This window comes from Cnephaeus nilssonii (genome assembly GCF_951640355.1).
Source record: "Cnephaeus nilssonii genome assembly, chromosome: 10".
Taxonomy (NCBI): Eukaryota; Metazoa; Chordata; class Mammalia; order Chiroptera; family Vespertilionidae; genus Cnephaeus; species Cnephaeus nilssonii.
The window spans coordinates 37,641,755-37,663,436 of NC_137081.1; the positions used below are offsets into that span (position 1 = coordinate 37,641,755).

The 21,682-nt window shown below is 36.3% G+C and overlaps 1 protein-coding gene across 3 annotated transcripts in view; it reads right to left on the reverse strand.

The window, feature by feature from the left end:
* Positions 1–213: 213 nt before the first annotated feature.
* Positions 214–21,682, reverse strand: part of ITPRID2 (ITPR interacting domain containing 2) — a 35,596-nt gene continuing 14,127 nt past the window's right edge. The window contains exons 9-18 of one of the 3 annotated variants that reach the window (XM_079782295.1): positions 19,692–19,764; positions 15,535–15,623; positions 12,919–14,133; positions 10,983–11,060; positions 10,777–10,904; positions 10,232–10,382; positions 9,112–9,165; positions 7,966–8,430; positions 2,389–2,506; positions 214–1,393 (exon numbers count right to left, since the gene is read on the reverse strand). In XM_079782295.1, coding sequence (XP_079638421.1) covers positions 2,402–2,506; positions 7,966–8,430; positions 9,112–9,165; positions 10,232–10,382; positions 10,777–10,904; positions 10,983–11,060; positions 12,919–14,133; positions 15,535–15,623; positions 19,692–19,764 — 2,358 coding nt within the window. In that variant the 3' untranslated portion in view covers positions 214–1,393; positions 2,389–2,401. Of the gene's footprint in view, positions 1,394–2,388; positions 2,507–7,965; positions 8,431–9,099; positions 9,166–10,231; positions 10,383–10,776; positions 10,905–10,982; positions 11,061–12,918; positions 14,134–15,534; positions 15,624–19,691; positions 19,765–21,682 lie in introns of all 3 variants that reach the window. The other 2 variants (XM_079782294.1, XM_079782293.1) reach the window with 2 other exon arrangements.

Below are 21,682 nucleotides of genomic sequence, written 5' to 3' on the forward strand. Positions count from 1 at the left end.
AGGACCACAGAACTAGATGAGACAAAAAAGCCTCAGTATGTATCTTTCTCCAGGGTGGTCTAGTCTAAATTGCATTTCAACTTCTTCAGGAAAAGAGAATATTAGCCTATTAGGTTATATGTTGTAATTCTTTTGGACTTCATTCATTACTCATCAAATCTAACCCAATTTCTTCATGCTGTAGTTCCAGAAAAGAAACCACTTAAAAACATGTTAGGCAAAATAAATACTTTATTGTTTTAAATTTTTTTCTTTTTTCTTTTTTTTTTAGAAATCAGCCTTTGTGTGATAATTCAAACATTTATAAACCTTTTAGTTTTTCAAAGACTATTGTTAACATCTCAACCACTTTTGATTAAAATTCCACACAAAGAAATAGACTAGGAATTGAAAATTATAAATGCCAAGGGAATAATTCTAGTAACATTTGATTGTTACCTTACATACTTATTTATTAACACATATATAACCAAATAGGAAGCCATCTTCCTCTCCCCCACCCCCATAAAAACAAACAATTTTCAATGGTTAAACTGAACTAAAACCATCTACTGTAAGGAGAACAAATCTAAATTACTTCCATTTTGAAAAAAACAAAAACAAAAACAGCTTATTTATTTCTACCCATTCAAGTCATAGGCCCCGTTATTTTTGGAAATTCTCTATTTAGTCTAAAAGACAGAAGAAAAAACATCTCCTTACAATAAAGAAGTCTGGACAATGCAAAAAGTACATAGTGTTTAATATAAGACACATTTCCAAAAGAAAAATACTACATAAGCTATAATAAAATTACATTTGTCTTGGGTAAAGTAACAATGCTTACAGTGTAAGAACATTAAGTAGTTGCAGGAAACCTCATATGAGAATTCTATCTTACTGCTATTAGTAACTTCCTCAAGAACTAAGAGCAAACTTTCACAACAGAACAAATTTTCTTCTTGGAAGAGATACTAATTAACAGCAGCAGAGGGAAAATCATTGGTTGTTTCAAGCTCTCAAAAAAACAAATCAGTTATTGCACAGTAAATACCTCATAGAGGTCAGTGTTTAAGGAAGCTAGTCTAAAGAAATATGTTATTTATATGTTGGTTAAATCTGGAAGTTTTCAAGTTTTAAAATTAATTCTACATAGGGAATCCATTGGAAAATATTGACATACAAATAAATATTAGGCTTTTTGAATAGCTACAGTTTAGGAGAGAAATAAAGTCAGCAAAGTGCCTAAGTTTCTATGTATGTTTTTTAAAAAGATATGCATAGAAGAAATAAACATTGTACACTGTATACAGCAGCCCAGCTCAGCAGCAAGTATCTTCTGAAGCACAAGTAACACCTCCACCAGTGTATATCCTAACTCCAACATTACTCAGTTAATATGATCCATGCCAACCTTGGAAAAGAAAAAGAGAACATCAAAATCTTTCAAATACTATTACTAAGAGGTTATTTAAAAATGAAATGAGAATGTGTGATCGCTATACATCTTCCTGAGAGCTAATTCTTTTATCCCAGGCTTTGAAAAAGGCCCTGTTAGTTATTTTATGAAATAGTTTATAGGACTATTTTTCCTATTTTCTACAGCTGAAAATTATTTTTATATTATATACTTATATTTTATATTATAAATATTTATATATTTTTATATATTTTTTCAAATTATATATTTGTTTCTCACATTCTACTGAATGAATATTTTTAGTTCTGGCATTATTCTACTGAATTGTATTACTGACTTTGGCATTCGAGTTATTACTATTAACATATATTTTATAAAATGTAACTAGAGTTATGAGACAAAATTAAAGTTCTTCCTTTTAATACTTAAAACACATGAAACAATCCTATATATTAAGACATGACTAGATATGGAACTATGGGAAACATTTCTTTAAAAGGAAAAAATTGAGAAAGATACTAAGAATTTGTGATTAATTCTTAAAATCGTGGTCCATAATTGTACATCTGAAATACCATTAGAACCAATGCAATTAAAATAAGATTCAGGTTTGAAGGTCCTGATTTCCCCAATTCCAGAATTTGTTTACTATAATGAAATTTCAGTAAAATGACATAATACAGGATGGGGCGAAAGTAGGTTTACAGTTGTGAGTATGGTAAACAGAGGTAAATCTTGTATTATTTTCCATATGAACAATTGTAAAGTTACTTCTGTCCCACTCTGTGTAACAATCCCTTGGAGGTTAGTATTATAAGATTTTGACTACATTTCAAAAAGGGCTGTATGCAGCTTTTACATTGTAGGATAATATAGTACATACATTCTAAAAATTAAAATTTCTTAGAGAAGCAGACCTGTGTACTAAGAAAACAAAGCATTAAAAACTACTTTACATTTACCTAAACAAAGAACATCAGTAAATTTACCTACTAATTCCATTTAATGACTATCTTGCTTAGAATTTGATGCTTTACTTGAAGACACTGCTGCCAGAAGTCCACTCACAATTTCCCGTCTGATTTCCCCAACAATAGACTCTTTAATCTAGAATAGAAACAGAGGAAAATAAGAATTTGGCAATGTAACTGTCATCCATTTCTTGTTTTCAAAAAAACGTAAATAGCATTTCATTTCTGTAATCGCCTAAACCATAAAGAAAGCGGCAACATTCATGTGAAACTTGATGCAATACGGAGGGAGAGGGCAATCACATTCATCTCCCCTCTAACTCAGACCCGACTTCTAGGTCTGGTCGACCAAAATTCAGACAACTACATTACAAAATATCACATTTCTTAAGTTGAGAACATTAAAAAATGTTATTTTATAGATTAAAAAATGTCTTTTAAATAATTTGCTTCATGACACAAGATAACCTGGAAGAAGTGATTAAATGTTAGATTCACTTTTATGTTTCTGATTAATGTCCACCTTTGTATTGTAGTCAGCAGGATGCTCAAGTGTTCTCATTGTTATGAAAGTCCATTAATGGCAAAACAATATACAGGTATATGGTCTGAAAGTGGAATATCTAAAGAAGTGATATATTGTTCTAAATGTAACATGCATATTTTAAGTGTAAAGAAATGATCATTTAGCACAGATTACTTTAAAACATGAAAATAAATGACCATAAACTCTAAAAAAATAATTTTTTCTTTAGTTGTATGGTATGTTTGTCACCTGTCTAAAACTTTAGCTTCAAAAAAAGATATACATCTCTTTTATTAGTGGAAAGGGCAAATAAAACTATGACAATGACAATTTCATCAAGATTTTCTTCTCCAGATGCCTAAACACTACACATGCCTATCCGTGCCTTTTTCTCTCTTATGATAGAGCATCACCTCCAAATAGCCCTCTGTAAAGACTTTAAATGTGTATTTCCTGAAATAAACTGATAATGCCTTCCTAAATTAGCACTGGAGACACTCTCACCCAGCTTTTAAAAATTCTACATTTCCACAGTTTCCTGTCAGCCTGATCTATTTCCTAAAATGTTTCTAAGTACATCCTGAACTCATTCCAATTGAAGTCTTTCCAAAAATAGCTCTGCATTAATCTGTCATGCAAAACTGGTACAGCCCGGCCAGTGTGGCTCGTGAGTGGTTGGTGGTAAGGGCAAATGCCTGGATTGTGGGCTCAGTAGGGGGTGTGCAGGAGGCAGCCAAACAATAATTCTCCTTCATTGATGGTTCTATCTCTCTCCCTCTCCCTCTCCCTTTCTCTCTGAAATCAATAAAAATATATATATATATTTAAATCTGGTACATGCACAATACATAGATTTATACACAAGTATACATAGAAACAAATGCTCCATAGCTACCAACCATCTTCACAGGAATATATCCAAATAAATATGAGCTTCTCATTCTATTTTCTACCAATATTCTAAACTTTAAACATCACCAAAAGTTTTTGAAGTTCATAGCATTTCAGATTCATTTTTTTAAACAAATACATGTAAGACACAAATATTATGAAAACCAGAATCTCTTAGCCACAATATGCAAGCACAAACACAATGTGGGCTGAATCAAAACCACTGCACACCTGTATTTACAGGAGACAATGAGCAGCAGAGTCTTTCCAGTTCCCTTGTCTAATGCAATAATGCAATTTTATTAAATCTTGTCATTCTTCAACATTCAGAAGACAAACTTGTCAGAGTATTATTTACAAACCAAAAAGGTGTGCCAGCGTATCTGGGGAGTATAGGCATTACCGGAGTAAAGCATAAAAGTCTCCATCATCAAGGATGTCATTATCTAGATGGGCACACAATCAATATTGTTTCCTAAAATACTACCAGGAAAAGTACTCTGTTAATTCATTAATGACATAAGAACAGAACAAATTTTGAAAAATGAGAGACCACCTTGGGCTAGAAGAGGAGAAAATAAAAAACATCTCAGAGAACGGCGGACTTTAATGCAGCAGATCATGAAAAAGGAAAGGTGATTTCAGAAGACAGAAAATTGTAGCAAGAGCACCCTGGATAAGAGGGTGCAAGCCAAAAGGAGCCTGGGTGACAAGCTAGTTCCTGCTAGGGAGTGGAAATTGGGAAATTAGAATAGAAAGGGTGAGGTCAAATGGAAAGTGTTTATTATGAGCTACTTCAGGGGCAGGGTTGGGTCTCATTTATCAATGTATCCTGGCATAAAATAAGTGCTCAATAAATGTTTGAATGAATCAATGACAGAGCGAGAGAGTCAGGGGGAGAGAGACAGGGAAAGAGCGCAAGAGTGAGAGACCATATCACACACAAAAGGAAACAGAAAGCAGGGGAAAAAGGGACTCCAGACTAGCACTGAAAACAATCAAATGTCTTTAACAATTTATTGAAAGAATTAATGTACAGACAGATAAATTATTTCTAAAATCCTCCATGTTACAGAGAGGTTGGAAGGGTTAGGAGTGAGAAAACACTGGGATGAGTGGTCAAGTTGCCTTTATGAAAACAATTTCCAAAAAGTGAGGCAGGCTGAAGACAGGTTACTGGAGATTAAGAAAGGCATGCTCCCTGGCAATATAAACAGACTGACAGCCAGTCTCAAGTGTGGGGCAACGCATCCATTTAACATGCATCTACTGTGTGCGAACTTCATGGCAGACGTTACATCAAAAGATCACTAATACACGTTATAATAAGAACACAGTCAAGTTGGGGATTTACCAAAATACATGTTTAAAGCATGTCAGGTGAACTGTAGTGAAGATAGTAAAAGGCATGAATCATGCCTAGGAACTTAATAAACGAAGAACAACTCTCTAAACACAAAGCAATCTATGTTTACGCTTTTGACGTTTAATTCTGTTGCATTTGCTACTGTGGGCACATGTTCACTCATTCTATTCAGTAATCTTTTTATTTATTTACTTAAAAGAAAAGCAAATAAACAGTTTCAGGCTACTGACTACATACATCATGGACCACCAGGGAAAATGCCAGGAGAGTGTAGTTTCCCCCCATTACAACATACACAATGTGCACAGATAAGGGGTATCTTCAATCTGACAAAGCTTAGTTACTGAATGAGCATATTAAACATTTGTTTGAAAGGACTTCCTATACTGTCCTTCAAAAGAAGAATTCCACTGTATTAACACATTATAAGTAATGAAAGCACTCGTTTTAAAAACGTCAGATATGGCGAAACGATGGAAACAAAGGCCTGACAGACATCATTGTTTTCATGCACCCAAGAGTGCAGTAAGAAAACTTCCCTGAAAGTGTCTGCCAAACATACTTAATCCTCATCTGCAAAACTGTTCAACACAAGCTTAAAGCTTGTTTCCTGAGTAGTGGCTTTGTTAATGGGTGAGGGGCCCAGAATTTACTGGAAGACAGAATCTAATTTAACTTTCTTGGTACCTAAAACAATAAGCTTTAAAAAAAAAAAATTGGAATTAGTACCAAGTGTATTTAGGTGGAAAGTGTATGGACTTGAAATTAAAGTGCTTCAAAATAGTTTTTCTCTTTAAAGTAGCTTATTGATATTTAGAGAGACAGGGAAGGAGAAAAGAGAAACATCGGTGTGTGAGTGTAACATCGATTGGGAATGGCTGCCTCCTGCACACACCCCACCAGGCCTCAAGCCCAAAACCTGGGCACCTGCCCTGACCGAGAATCCAACTAGCAACCTTTCGGTGCATGGGATGACGCCCAACCAATGGAACCACACGGGCCAGGGCAGTTTATTTTCTTAAATACACCAATATTCCTCTTTCACACTGTTTGATCTATGCATTTTGTTTAGTAAGTTGCTTTTTTTTTGTAGACAGTAAAAGGATAAATGTTAAGCCCAATTTCCTCCAAACATGCCAAATTCTGACTTAGGGAGTATCTAAGTAACAGTTTTAATAAATAATTCTGAATAGTTTTGAAGCATTTGCCTTGAATGTCAGTTTAAATATCTTCAAATTATAAAATCTTCTACATTCCATGGGAGGTTCTTATAGATGTTTAAGTAATTCTCTAGAACCAAGAGAACAACACCAACTTCCCACATGCTATGCTCTGAGTCAAAGATCAATGCTCTTGTCTAGGAGTCACTTACTCCTAAGAAATTATACAGCACACATCAGGCCATCCATTAATGACTTTTAAAATGAGGACCCAAATGTGCAGTAACGGAGTATTTGTAACAAATTAGTAATATAAAGGAAAACTTTCAAACCAAAACAAGCTAAAGGGAGCAAAAATATCACATTTCTAAGGTGGAAAAAAAGTACCTTAAAACTTACTTCCTTAGTTAACAAATAATAGTGTGAAGAAAAATAATTACTTAATTTCACTCACCTTTGACATGAAACATACAAATAAGAATAGGTGATAATCGTTCATACCTGAGAAAGTTACACATACAGAGCTTGATAAACGCTAGTTGGCCACAACCAACTTATAAAAATAACTACACCTGTAAGTCAAATAACTTTATAGAATTAAGATCTTTCAAACTTTAATGTTACCTCATGTCAGGAAAAGAATTTATATACATCCAGTCTCTCCTGCTCTAATGCTTGTTCTGAAAATGTGCGTTTGTCTCAAACGTGACTGAATTAAGAAACAACTTGATCTCCCTTTTTTTGTTTGTTGTTGTTTTTTAAATATATTTTTACTGATTTCAGAGAGGAAGGGAGAGAGAGAAACATCAACGATGAGAGAGAATTATTGAACGGCTGCCTCCTGCAAGCCCCCTACTGGGGATTGAGCCCACAACCTAGGCATGTGCCCTTGACTGGAATCAAACCCGGGACCCTTTAGTCTGTATGCCGATGCTCTAACCACTAATAAAAACTAGCTAGGGCTCCCTTTTAAAATATATATACAATTCTTTCTTACTACCTAATCCTAGTGCCAAAAACAGGTATTCTGTTAATTTTCTAAATTAACATTTGACCTCTGACTACTCACCTTCCTAATTTTTTGTGGTCCTTTTGGTTACTAGAACCATGGTTAAAATGCTTCAGGTTTGACCACTGTCATCCTTCAGGATAAACCTTTTCATTCTGTATTTCTATCTTTGAGCAACTCATATAATTTCTATATTTCTCCACCCACTAAACCAAACAGACCAAATTATTTATACTTATTAAAGTCACAACACCACCTTCCCATGTAAACTGACATTATAAAAATGACATAATATCCTGGAAGAGACCTAAATTGTAATCTCTCGTTTTACAAATGCAGAAACAGATCTGAAGAGCATGTCACATGTTTATCTATTTCAAACTCTAAACGCACCTTCTTCACCAGAGTGAATAATACAGAATTGCAATTATTCCACACTATAGTATGAGATTTATAGAAATGCCATTACAAATATTACAAAAATATTTTAATTTATATAAGATGGACCAAAGGGAAGGTTAATTTAAAAGCTCTATGAAAATTACTGAATACAGTGAATCAAAGGAATATCTTAGAAATAATGTTTAAATAAAACCTCCTCCAACATATATCACCAAATAAATTAACCATGGATTTTACTCACCTCCCGTATGACTTGCTGCAATTCATCTTGCTCTACATTTTTATGCATTTCCTCAGCAGCTGGCATCAATGGGATTTTTCCATACCCTTCTTCCACTTCAGATTTAGGTCCTACAGCCTCTAAAGGTTCTTCAGCTGCACCAACTTCCTCAGAACTTTCCACTTCTGGAGGCGAATGAACAGAGCCTGTTCTAGAAGGAGCAGTTGGTGTTAGGGCCACTGATGCTCTGAATACTTTCTTGCTTGGTACCCGATGAGTCTTGGGTTTGCGCGCTGAGTCACCAGAAGGTACTCCAGTTCTTCTATTAGGATGAAAGGGACTAGAACATGCAGAAGATGACTCTGATGTTGCTTGGGAGAAAACAGATTCTGAGCTTTCTCCAGGAGGAATGTCAAATCTCATTTCTCCAAGTCCCAGGCCCAATTCAGACTTTAGGTATGACTGTTCCCGCATCAGTTCAGTGACCTGGAGATCAGAAAAATTATAATTATTCTCTCTTGAAATTAAGATCACTGGTTAAAAAAACTAAAGTTCTAGCTATATTGCCAAAAGTCACTTAACTTGTCAGGCATGATTCTAACTCATTCATTTAGTAGCTACTTAATTTCATTTGCAACAATAGCAAAGAAAATTTAAATTCTTAGTGAGATCAAGCCATAAAATGTGTAACTAGAATAACTAGTGGGATGAAATTTTACTTGTCACCATATGGTTGTCCAAATGACTAATAAGGAAGAGTAACTAGTGAAAAGCAAAATCGCTAAACTAATTTGTTTAATGTATGCTAAAAATCAGACTTTTGCTCAAAAAGTAGTTTCCTTAGAGATCCAATTACCTAAAGGACATGGAATCAGACTGTAAAAGAACATTTACCCTGGAGTATAAATTAAACATTTTTATAATGCATTATATCTCCTGGAGGCCACAAAGATAAATCAGTTATGCAATTAACTGGCTTCCTAGTGGCCTAAGGTAGCAAGGGACTTTCAGAAGTCCCAAAGTCACTTCTAATCAATTTAAATAACTCATCAAATTCTGTGTTTAGAAAGTATTTGATCTACACTAGGAAAGTTGTATGTTTTTGAAATGTTCTATCATTCCCTTCCCCCGTGATTTAAAAGGAGAGAGGCTTACTGGTTCCATTACATTCAATGGAGAAGGGCATGACAAGTTATCAGCGCTTCTACTGCCACACATTCCCTGAAAAAGTAAGAACGATATATATATTTACATGTTTTTTTCAAACTGCAACTGTTTTATAATAAAATAAATTAGCTAATTATTACTCTAATGCATTCCTTTATGTCACCCTCAACTGTCATGGGAACCTATAAAATGTGCTACTGCGATTGAAAGTGTATACATCACACTGTTGTCACCAACACACATTTCTCAGAATAAATCAAAACCTTTTATAGAAAAAGATTCATCAATGATATAGAATATTCTTATTCTATGCTATTCTTTCATATGTGTACATACATATTCCTAGTCTATTGATTTTACCATATGTGCACATATGCATATGTGTGTGTGTGTGTGTGTGTGTGTGTGTGTGTGTGTGTGGTAATCATCCACTTATTTATAACAAATCAAATATGTTGTTCCGGTAACAGAGAAAAGTTCACTATTTCAGCATTTCAACGCAATATATTCTACAACTGCAATGGTATCAGCAAAAATAAGACTACAATTTTGAAGTTCAAATTTGATAGAAAGGAACATGAGTAGTATAAAAAGTGGTACTTTTATAAATATAAAGTGACTCTTTTAATTCTCTTTGTTGTATACATTTTTTGCCGTTACAAAGACCTCATGTGATTCCTTAAAAAAAAAAAGAATAGAAAAGGATCCAAAATAAAGGAAAAGCTTAAAGAAAGTAGTTATTCAAAGGCAAGAAAGGGGGGGAAAAAACTGAGTGGAATACATATTTGTGTTCTTTACAATCGCATGCAGTAACTAAAAGCTAAATGTCAGAGATTAACCCACTATCACTTTCCTTTAAAACCCCTAAACTTTGGTATTGCTGCTTATTTTCTATTATTAAAAATTATGATTAAAAGTTTTCAATGTATTTCTAAATATACTATTTAAGAAAGTAATCACAATGTGTACATTCAACTAATTTGGATAAGATTCCTTAAACATACTCCATGCTTCTAATGCCATTAAAATAAGTGTTAAGGCATTTATCTGAAATTATATGGCACACTATAAGCAAATCCTTACTAGAGCTACTGACAATGCCCGGGTACCTGGTACCTACCATCAGTGCGGAGGAGCGGAAGGGAGAAGGAATGTGCCTCGCGCGCAGCTGCTCCTCCAGGCCCAGCAGACGTTCCTCCAGCTGCAGTTCCAGGTCTTCAAGTTCCATTCGGACTGAATTTCGCAAACTCTGGAGCTGATCCACTTCATACCTAACGGTAGGGGGACAGGCACAACGTCTGAATAAAGCAGTCTGGGGATTCAGTCACCATTCTCTCACCAGCTATCAGAAGGCAGTGAAATTCCAAGTTCTAGAAACTGGCGCAACAGCAAATGCCAACAGGTGTGACCACCAGGACAACTGTTCTTTCTCTCTCTAGCCTTCCTCACAAATATCCCAAACACTGAAAACAGGTGACAGCCACTACCTTCCTTAACGCACTGAAAGCAGGGAAGTGTACTTAGGAATTTTATTTACACTGGTTCACAAAATAGGTAAAGAGTACACAGCAGTAGAAATAAAACCTGGCTTTAAAGAGAAAAGTTGGCAATGCTTTTTAGAACAGAAAAAATTTTGAGTCACATTAAGACAAAATGAACTTTTACCTTTCCTCCTCAGTCATATGATGATAAACCATGGTTTGTTGACGCAGCATCGCCAATTCTAAGTCCATCATTTGCGTTCTAAACAAATTCAGGCTCCGCCTCATTACTTGGAGCTCCTGAAAAGTATTCTAAAATACAACATAACAAAATTATACTTCTAAATCATAGAGGTTATTTTGTACACAGTGATTTCAGTAAGAACTTACTTCATAAAGAGGTAGAACAGATGATTTCTGAGGACTGTATGGAGCAGCAGCAAGATCAGGTCCTCTCATCATAGGGTGCTTCAAAAAAAGTGAAAGGATGGTTACAAACCAATGTCAAAGTGACTATTCCCGATTTATTTGAAGTATTAGAACTATGAATTTGAGGCCTTCATGTCTTTCTCTTTGAGGCAAAAATAATAAAAACAAAACTGCATATTGTGAGCAAGAGCCAAATCAATCAGTCCCTCATTCTAGCTACTACTCCCATCTGTTCCAGAACTAATTCAGTCTATTTGGAATGAGGCTGAAGCAAAGGAACACAGACAGCTCATCTATGTCTTATAGGACTTCCCTCTTGCCTTAAGAAAGTAGAAAAACAAAACTCACAGAAGAAATAACAAGTGTTACTCTGAAATAACAGAACTATTTATTTGAATGGAGAGAGTAGCAATCCATCATCACTCATTCTCAGACGTCTGAGCATCTGCTATACGTCACTATTATAAGCAGTGAAGAAAAAAGACAAAAGGCATTCTCAGCCTTTTAGTGTTATCATAAGGTAAGAAAGAAAGAAAAGAGAACTTAAAAAATTATACTACTGGGGTGGAGGGGAGTGTTATGATAGAAACATACAAAAATCCAGATTAGGGGAGTACACAACCTCAACGGTGCTGAGAGCTGACACAACTATTTAGGGGCCGGCATGCAGTCCAGTAATGGCTGGAGCTCACACGTAAGGAATAAATCTGGAGATACAGGCAGAGTCCAGGTCAGGAAGAGCATCTGTCTACTGAGGTGGGAGTGGAAATTAATTAACTGAGCTACTGAAGGGACATCGGAGAGAAGGCCACACCTAGGGTAGAACAAGCTGGCCTAGAAAGAAAGCCACAGGGAGACAGGGCCCTGGGAATCCCGTTTCACGCAATTCCAGTTGAAAGGTTAAATGTCTCACTCACAGACAGAACTACATTTTGTACACAGGAAGACAAACACCCACATTTCTGGTTAGACTGAAAATCATTTGGAGAAGGCACATTACTACATAACTTGAAAAGTCACAACTTTAGTTTTTACTTTCAAAGTGGCTTCCTGTCTACAGTCATCGTGGTGAGAGATCTACTATGCACATCCTAGGCCTCCTGACGCCTTGCTGAACCCTCTGATCCTAGCACTACAGTCGTTTTCTTCATTTCCTTAACTGTCTGAATGTACGTAGTTCAGAAAGAGATACAGAAAGGAAATGTGAAATATGAAAGGCAAACCTGAGGACAATTTACTTCTTTTCAGAGTTTTTTCGGGGGGAATTATTTCCCGCCCACTAATAGTTCTTTAAGTGACAAGACACATAAGACTATTTTAATTCAAATTCACAGTTTACCTGATTTTTTTCCTTTTCTGGGGTAGTTTCGGTCTTTGAACACAGTGGAAGCAGACTAACGCTGCGCCCGGAGACCAGCCTCAGGAGTCAGTAGGTGAAGGGGAAAGCTTAGTCAGAGAGCTACGAGCAGAACCAGAGCACACGGCGACACTCAGGCCAAGGGCACGCACACTTAGAAAGAAGAGGTGGTGAACACTGTCCACTGGCAGAGAGAAGGAGAGAAAGTACTTGAGAGGGAAGATTTTTTAAATAACAGGACAACCTGACTAAGACAAAAACAATGGAGCAGAGGCATAAGGAAGGACATTAATGGACAACATCTCTTTTTTAGAAGGGACATTATGAGCAGAGAATTTAACCTTGGTCAGTGTTAGTTAGAGCCGTTTCTGAGACAGGAGGAAAGAGTAGAGGAGGAGAGCAGGTACAGATTAAGTGTAGACACGGAAGACAATGAAGACGAGGAGGTTCATGCCTAATGCGTCTTAGCCTCTCAGTGAATTAAGAGGTGCTCAGATCAACAAAATAAATAAAAAAGTTAAGATACACTTTTTCTCATACCTGTGAAAGATTCTGCAGTGAGTTTCTAATATCATGCAATACTCTTCGCAACTGCATTTCGATGGCAGAAGGAGGGTTCACAGAGCCCGATCGGTAAGGGTAGGCAGCGTGTCTATGTGAGTAAGAGCACCCGAGAGAGGGCGTGAAGGCACTGCAGGTGGCGCCGGATATGTTGGGGACACTGCGAGTGCTCAGAGTCCTCATGTGCTCACAGAGGGGCCGTTCCTGCCACTCGGAGTGGAGAGAGTGGAGGGAGCAGGTGGACTGAGATATGGGTGCTGGAGCACAGAGGGAACAGGTGGGAGTCCTTTGATGATGACACTCCTCTGACTGGCTCGCCTCCCTCGGAGAGGCTTCTGCGTCTTTCTTCCCAGAGGACGGAGAGATGAAAATAGTGGATTTGACTACAGACTGACCATCATGCTCCACCGCCTCGTTTTCTAATTTCTGTTCCTCTTCAGGTGTGTACTTGTAGGTGAAGGAGGGTGGACTGCATCTGGTCTCTTTTCCTGGGGACAATCGGACATTGACAGAGGACACAACCCTTACAGGGCTCAGTAAGGTGGTTGGTAAAGACTGAGACCTTCTTAGAGGATAGCCAGCTTTGGCAAGTAAGTACCTCTGTTTTAACAGGTCTTTGGATTTTATCAAGCTACGCCCTGCTCTTTGATTAGACAGACCACAGATCTTCATTTGAGCTCTTTGCAAAGCCGTAGTAACTCTGTCCACAGAAGAGGGAAGCCCAGTTTTAGCTTCAGAGCCCTTCTCACTGCCTTTAGCTTCAATAGAAGCCAATGATTTAAGAATATGGTGTGTGGTATACTGCACAAATTCACAGTCAATGCTTTTATCCACGTCACTTTCAGCACTTTCTTCCCTCAGCAGTCCCTCTGGCTGGGCTGGAGATGAATCCTCTTTCATTTCAGTAACTTCAGTAACGTGATCCCCCGCACTGCAGGTGGACTCCTCATTTCCTGTATTCTCAACTGTCTCGCACTGGGGGAAATCCTGGCTATCTGACCTTCTTTTGTCAGCAGCTGCTGCTACCTTCCCGCTTCCCTTGGGAACAGGCGTGAGAGACTCCTCCTCAGACTCATTAAAATAAGGCTGGTCATGTGCTGTTGGCGTGGCAAGGTTTTCACCAAAGGAAGTGACTGTTGTCTCGCTGTCACAACTATCAGCACTACTCCCCATGTTTGGCAACGATTCGTGAACCTTTGAGAGGAAAACAGGTGGAAGGATGAAAAATTCAAATAAGTATCATTAACGAAATGCCAGAGATATGATGCATCTATATGTTGGGGTCTCCCACCTCTGCTGTGACCCGGGTGCTGTTCAAAACTGCTTATACCACACTAGTCAGCAATCCCTCCAATTTATCACCAAGATTATTCCAAACCTTTACACCCTTAAATTCCTTTTTCAACACCCATCTCATTTTCTTGCAACACATGACACTGACTCAGAGAAAATGGACAAAAACTGCTTAGCTTTCTTCCCCAACACCTACGAACTTCCCCATGCCTCTTCCATCATTCCCTCCTCTCCGTTTTGAAAGGAAACTGTGTCTTTTTTTTCAACACTAAACCCTCCAACCTGTCCTTCTGATCACAGCCTCTCCAGGACGAGGGTACCTCCCCAAAGTTTCATCCCATATTTTTCTGCATCCAACTCTCTTCTCACAGGGCCCTTCCTTAAAAACTTCCCTAAGCCACTGCCATATGAAAAAGACAAAAAAAATCTACCACCCTTAAGCTATCATCATAATTTGAAAGCATAGTTAACATTCATATCTTCTCTTCCTTATCATCAATTTACTCTCCAATCGCACTTTTGCCTCATTTACTGTTATCAGAATTGCTCCCTCAACTACGCAATTTCCAAACAACCAAATTCTCATCTTGGTACTCTGACGGCCATAGCTTTCCCTTGAAAAGTTTCTCCTCCATCTCCCAATTTTTCTGCCCACTGAATTATTCTTTCGGAGTTACCATAGACACTCCTCTTATATTTCTACCCCAATGCTGTTTCTAAAGGCTCTTCTGGGGGTTCTCTTTTACTATTAATATAACTTTATTTAAAATTTGTGTATAGGTGTTTTAGACACTTTTCACATAAATTCTGTGTACTGCACACATAGACTATATGTTCCTTGAGAATAAAGATGTGTTTAACTCTTGGGTTATCTAACATACTCTCACATAAAAGTCATATAATAATCAGCAAGCTATGGATCCACACTTAATGTTGGTTATTAAATAAATGCTTATTGGAAAATACTAAAACACAATGATGGTAAAAAATAAGAAAAATAACAGACAAGCTAGGATAATGATTAAAATAACCTATTTACTGGTGGTCCAAAAAGAAATAATTTTGTTGTTGTTGTTTTTTTGCTGTTGTTAAATATTTGTCAGAGAGGAAGAATTAGTGAAACCTAAAATCTGTAGCCAAACACTTAGATTACATCTGCATCCCAGAAAATGTTTTATTCTTATTGTTATTTGAAAAATAAAGATACCACAGATTGAATCTTGAAATACATAGATAGCTACTTAAAAAAAAATCACCTAAATGTGAAGTTAATCATAGTGCTTACTGCATAGAAAATTTTACCTGAAGATGATTATGGGAGACACAGTCTGTTGGGTCTTCAGCAAAACCACTGCTATCAGAATGCTGACTGGCAGTACGTAACAGGTGATCTACCAAAAGAAGTATAGTTATACAAAACTGCCAAATATGCCTTCAATGAGAACAATGTTATAACACATATGTGAAGTCCTAACAGATGTAGGATATGCAAACATTGATTCTGTCTTAGAAAAATATACATCACTTATTAAAAATTGTGACTTCAAAGCACAGGAGTTAAGTCAAATTCAAACAAAAACTGAATCAGATCAGAAATTCTCAATGTTCAGTTGCTAATTAAACTCTAATTATAATATACTTTGGTAAGTCCAATTAATGTCTTATCCTTGGAGGACAACTGCTTGAATTAAAATATTGGCTCTAGTAAAAATAAAAGTCCCCAAATAAACCATTTCTATTATGTAAAAATATAAAGGTTAAATATGTAGTAGGTAAAATTAGAAGTTTAAATATAGTGTACAAAAATGTCTATTACCTTCCTAATAAGAAAATACAATTAAGACCAATAAGTTAAATAACTTGTTTGCATGTATCTAAACTTCTCTGATGTTTTAAATGATGCAAACATTTGTAAGTTATGAAACAAGTTTTTTCATAACAACTGCATAAAACTCAGTTAAATAGGTTCAACTAGTACATAATATGGTTAATCTTATAAAAACCCTATTTAGTTTTTGGTCCCAAACCTCTAATTCCCAGTTAATATAACCTAAAAAAAAACAACCCACATTAAGTATGTAAAAAGGCCAACTAAGTACAATAAACAGAATCACATGCCCATCCACACTACAAATACCACAGTGGGAGAGACCTTATCACTACCACTAAGGGAGACGCTTCATAAGACTAGTCAAGTTCTGCAGAACTTCAAGAGCAACAGGCTAAGTAGTGTGCTTGCCAAATCCACATTCATTTCAGATTTGAATGCTAGAAATAAAAAACTCTACAATATGTTTGAATCAAATGCAAAATCAATTAAAGTTTGCCTGACTTTGAAAAATGTCCCAGCGTAGCCTCAGTTTTACCTAGAGTATCATGGAATGGAGTAATTTTTTTCTCATTAGTAATTTAGAATAAATTCTGTAATATCATTTGGAAGTTAATAATACTGCATAATGTAATATAAGAAACTGACTAATATCCTTGAAAGGTCTAGGTAAACTGGAATAATTGTGAAACTGAACTGGAATAAGCTGTTAATTACCAAAGGTACTCATTATGCATTATATTAATTGAGAAGACAATTAGCATCTTATGGTACAGCAGTTATCACCTAAATTATGTGTCTGTATGTCCTTTTTATAAAGTTCCTGAAGGCAGGAACCTTATTTATTCTTCTTTGTATCCCAGTATCTAGCAGAAGCTAACAATAAAAAAAAAAAAAAATGTTTGCTCAATGAATGAATGAGAACTATATTCTTAAAGCAACAATAGAATTAAGCAATCACCTAAAGCAGGCGTCCTCAAACTACGGCCCGCGGGCCACATGCGGGTGTTTTTGCCGTTTTGTTTTTTTACTTCAACATAAGATATGTGCAGTGTGCATAGGAATTTGTTCATAGTTTTTTTTAAACTATAGTCCGGCCCTCCAACGGTCTGAGGGACAGTGAACTGGCCCCCCGTTTAAAAAGTTTGAGGACCCCTGACCTAAAGGATTTAGAAGTGAATCTGCCTATCTGGTTGGGATCTGAGATTAAGATCACTGTAATGTCAAAAGCTGCCAGATTTCAATAAAGTAAAAAAGCTGCCAGTGAGTGCGGGGAAGCCTGAGTGCCCAGCCACGCTCAGGCCCTCTCTGCTGAGATCCATTTTATCTACAGTGGAGCAGTCTGTGCGGAGCTGACCTCTCCGTGGTCGGCCTGTCTGAGTTCACACAGGCTAGGTCAGAGCGCAGACTGCTCAGCCTTCAGAGCAGGTGTCGGGCAGAGGGAAGAACCAAGAGGCCTGGGTTCAAGCTCCTGCTTATTTCTGAAAGCAATAACGTCTCTCCTCTGCAAGACAGAATAACAATCCTATCTATCTTACAGGCTGGCTCACTATAGGAACTAAGTGCAATGCAGGTAAAACTATTCTGTAACCTAGAAATCACAATCTAGGTTCTTGAGTCAGACATTTCTGTTTCAGAAAATGCACTGCTCTCCAAAGAAAAAGGTGGAACTTTAAAGAAAGAGACCTCTGTCCTAACTGAAGACATAAGGTATTTCTAATTTAAAAACTGGGAAGTTAGAGCCAACTAAAGTGAGAACAAAACATCTGGACATTGTATTTGACTAGTATCATAAAGAAACAAAACAGAACACCTGTCTACTCTGCTAGACTTAAGAAAATATTGTTTCTCCTCTGTACTAAGGAAAGTTTTGCACTGCTCTCAAAATAATTATGGAATGTTAGCTTGGGACACGAGTTGAGTCACTAAGCCTCTCTGGGCTTCAGTATGTAAATCCCAAGGCCGGATTCGAGTTTAAGATCATTGTAATCTCAAACGTCCTATTAGCAAAAGTGTGAAATATTTTTATACAGACATTATATGCATTTTTACTAAAGTTGCAAAATAAATACATTACCAGTGATTCTAATTCTGCAATTATGATTAATCTAAGATACTCACATGTTTGCATTATCAAGATTTGGTAGGCTACCTTCAAAAATGATTAAAACACTATATTGTCCTCTCTCCCTCTCATGCACACACAAAACCATGTTACTATTAATTTATAAAAAATGTGACTCATAAAAACGTTAACATTCTTACGTATGCCAACAGAAATAAGAGAGTGTATGTCAGTAAGAGGAAGAAACCTGGATGTGAATACAAACCACATTCCATCTTTCCTACCACAGGAAGCTTACTCTTGGAAGATCTTAAAGTAATTATACTGTTTTTATTTAAATGTATAAAATTTACCCACATCCTAGTAATGTGGGCAAACCAGCCAAACATAAGGGATTTCAATCTTGAACAAATCAGAGAACAAACAGCAAGCAGGTTTTAGGTAGAATCCTCAAAGTTTTGAGCTATGAAGCCATTCAAGAATAAGAAATATTTCATAGGCATGAGAGTGGAATGACCAACATGAAAAAAAGCTCAAAGGTCAAAGATACTATTACCCCTTTTGACACAATGTACCCCCTGTCTACCTATCTAAAACAAAGATTCCTATGAACTCTTCCTTACAGCTCAGAAGTACATACATTATGGATTTACATGGGGAAGAAAATTAAATAGTAAAATTCGTTATGTGTCTAACGGGAACTATAGTAACCTAGTAAGTGGAGCTCTTGTTTCTTAGTACCATATTGCAATAAAAGAAAAATTCTATGCAAATTATCTCTTACAAAGTCATTTCGGAGATCAGAAAACAAACATGTAATTTCCTATTCTAGGAACATACATATGAATCTTTGCTTAAAAAAAGCAGGGTGGTTCGGCATGGGTAAAGTTTTAAAAATAAACAGTCCTACCTTCAGTGGTCATTTTAACTTCTTGACTTCCTCTCTCTTTTTCTCTAAATCTCAAAAGCTTTGTGACTTTAAAGAAGATCAGACACGCTTTTCGTGTTGTAAATGAAAAGTGAAAGAAATGGATTCAAAGGTCCTTTGGTCAATAATTAATAATTCAAGAGAAGAATGACATCTACAGCCACTCACCTTTGATCCATAGTTTGAATTTAATTTAACTAGCTTTAACTATTGCTGAGACATTGGTGGGGTATTTTTGCCAGAGGCATATTCATGTATCAGACGTAGGAGCCATATTTAAATAATGAAAACCCAGAGGGGGAATACTGGTGTATATTTCAATCATAACCACATAAAAACGTAGGCTTGAATCTGCTGCTCTATCACTTCCCACCTAAGCCCTATGCAGAACTAAAAAATATTTATAATGAGGTTATTGCAGAATAAGCAAACTAAAATTACTTTATGAGAACAAAAGTCTTCAAGAAGAATACAAAAATTCTATAACCAAACCATAATGAAGCATGCATACTTGTGTTCTTAATTATTGTTTTACACTATTATCTTCTGCAAATACTGGTAGACAAAACCCCTTTTCCAAACCAAAAGACTACTCTTCGGTCATGTGCTTGGGATCTAGTGGACATTGGCCTACTTACCTCTTTTCGACTTATTAAGACCTAACTGGTAAGTGGCTGGAACATGAGGTGCTTCTCCCTCCGTACTTTGAACCTAAAGAAGAGTTTTAAGTAATTAAAACGGCAAAGAATACCTCCTAACAATCATTTATTCAACAAATCAACCTAACTAGAAGGGTACCAAGGCTTCACATACTTAAAAATTGCACGATATCTTATCTCAAAATTACTTTCAAGTTAACAACAGGAATGCAAGTTTCTAACTAGCAAAGAAAAATGACTACATGTATAAACCACCTCAGTTTAAAAAGTTGCTATTATATGAAAAATAGATCCATAACAAAAAGTTCTCTCAGTGTTAAACTTCAAACTGCTCAGTGCCAGGAGAAATGCTAGCAGAGTCCCTGCAGCAGACCATGGCATGGCTGACACCACCGAAGCAGGCACAGATCCTGCATCTTTGAAAAATGGCACATTATGCTCCCATTGCAAAATTACATTAAAATCCCACAAATTTCAGGCATCAAATCTGCTCGCGTGTAAGACTTCTTTGTCCAGACATAATTGATCTTTTAAGACATAACTTGGGAGTCGTTAAGTGGAAAAGCAGGTTTCATTACAGAACTAAAATGCTGAAAGATGCTTAACCATAAATCTTCCTTGAAAACTCTGTCCAAAGAAGGTATCAAACCCACAAAGATTGTCTCTTACACTGTCTCCCTCCTACCCCCCACTACCACCTGTAAAACTATAGAATTTAGGAATTTTCAGATTCCTTATTTGCCACACCCTCTATTCTAACATAATTAACTCTATACTAAGATTGAACATTGGGCCCATTGGTGGGGGGGATAATAATTCCCAAAACACTTTAAACCCTGTAATGATTAGTGTTTAAAATAATAAATGACATCCTAGTAATGTGGGCAAACTAGCCAAACACGTGGGATTTCAATATTGAAAAAATCAGAGAGCAAATAGCAAACAGGTTTTAGGTAGAACACTGGTAGTTTCAAGCTATGAATCCATTCAAGAAAAAGAAATAACACATTTGAATCAGAGTGAAACATGAAAAAAAGTCCCAGAGATTAAAGATGCTATTACTAATTTAAAAATGGGTCTGATTTGTTTTATCTTTGTTCTAAACAGTTCCATGAATCCGTTTACAACACTTTTGAAAACTGAAAGCACACTGGCCATTTAAAACCATCACCTATAAATCACATATAAAACAGTTTCTACTACTCTTTGTTATTGAAACATTATAAAATATTCTTCAAAGCAGCAGACATAAGTTCAACAGGAAAACCATTGTTTTGTGTGCAAGGAAATAAAATGCATTTTCCTTTTATAATCAACAAAGGGTCTATTATTAGTCTCTATTTAGGCCTACCCTACTTCAAAGAGTTTTATATCAAATAGACCAGAATTTATAAAAGAAATGCAAATGTCTCTTTAATTATATTCTAGAAATCTCAATTTACGCACACTAAAATGATACAAATTATAAGCTCTCAAAAAAATTATAAGCTCATTTTTAATATAGATTATGTCCCTTAGATTTACAAAATTAGTCACAAAACAATATGACTTTAATGAATATGTATCCTCAGCGTATTATCCTTCAAGAAGCTTCTCCTGGCAAAAATTGGTCAATCAATCAATCATCTAGCCCCCTCTCTCCCATCAACACAAACTCCACAAACTGATTGAAAGAAAAAGGCCCTTACAGAAAAAGGTCTGAAGGTCGTATTTTACTAATGAAACTATTAAAGTCAGGATCTTTTTGCCAGCTTACTCAGCAAAATCATCAATCTCTTTGTTGAAGGCAGAAACAGACACACTAGTGATAACAGCTGAATTTCATAGCTTATTATGTTTTATTACTACTCATAGGTATGCAGAGGAAAGCAGTCATATTCCAGATGGTGTGCACCACAGAAAACTATGACACACACACAGAATTTAGATTTATGTGGCATGATTTTTCCTATTCAATGGTTTCAATTCCA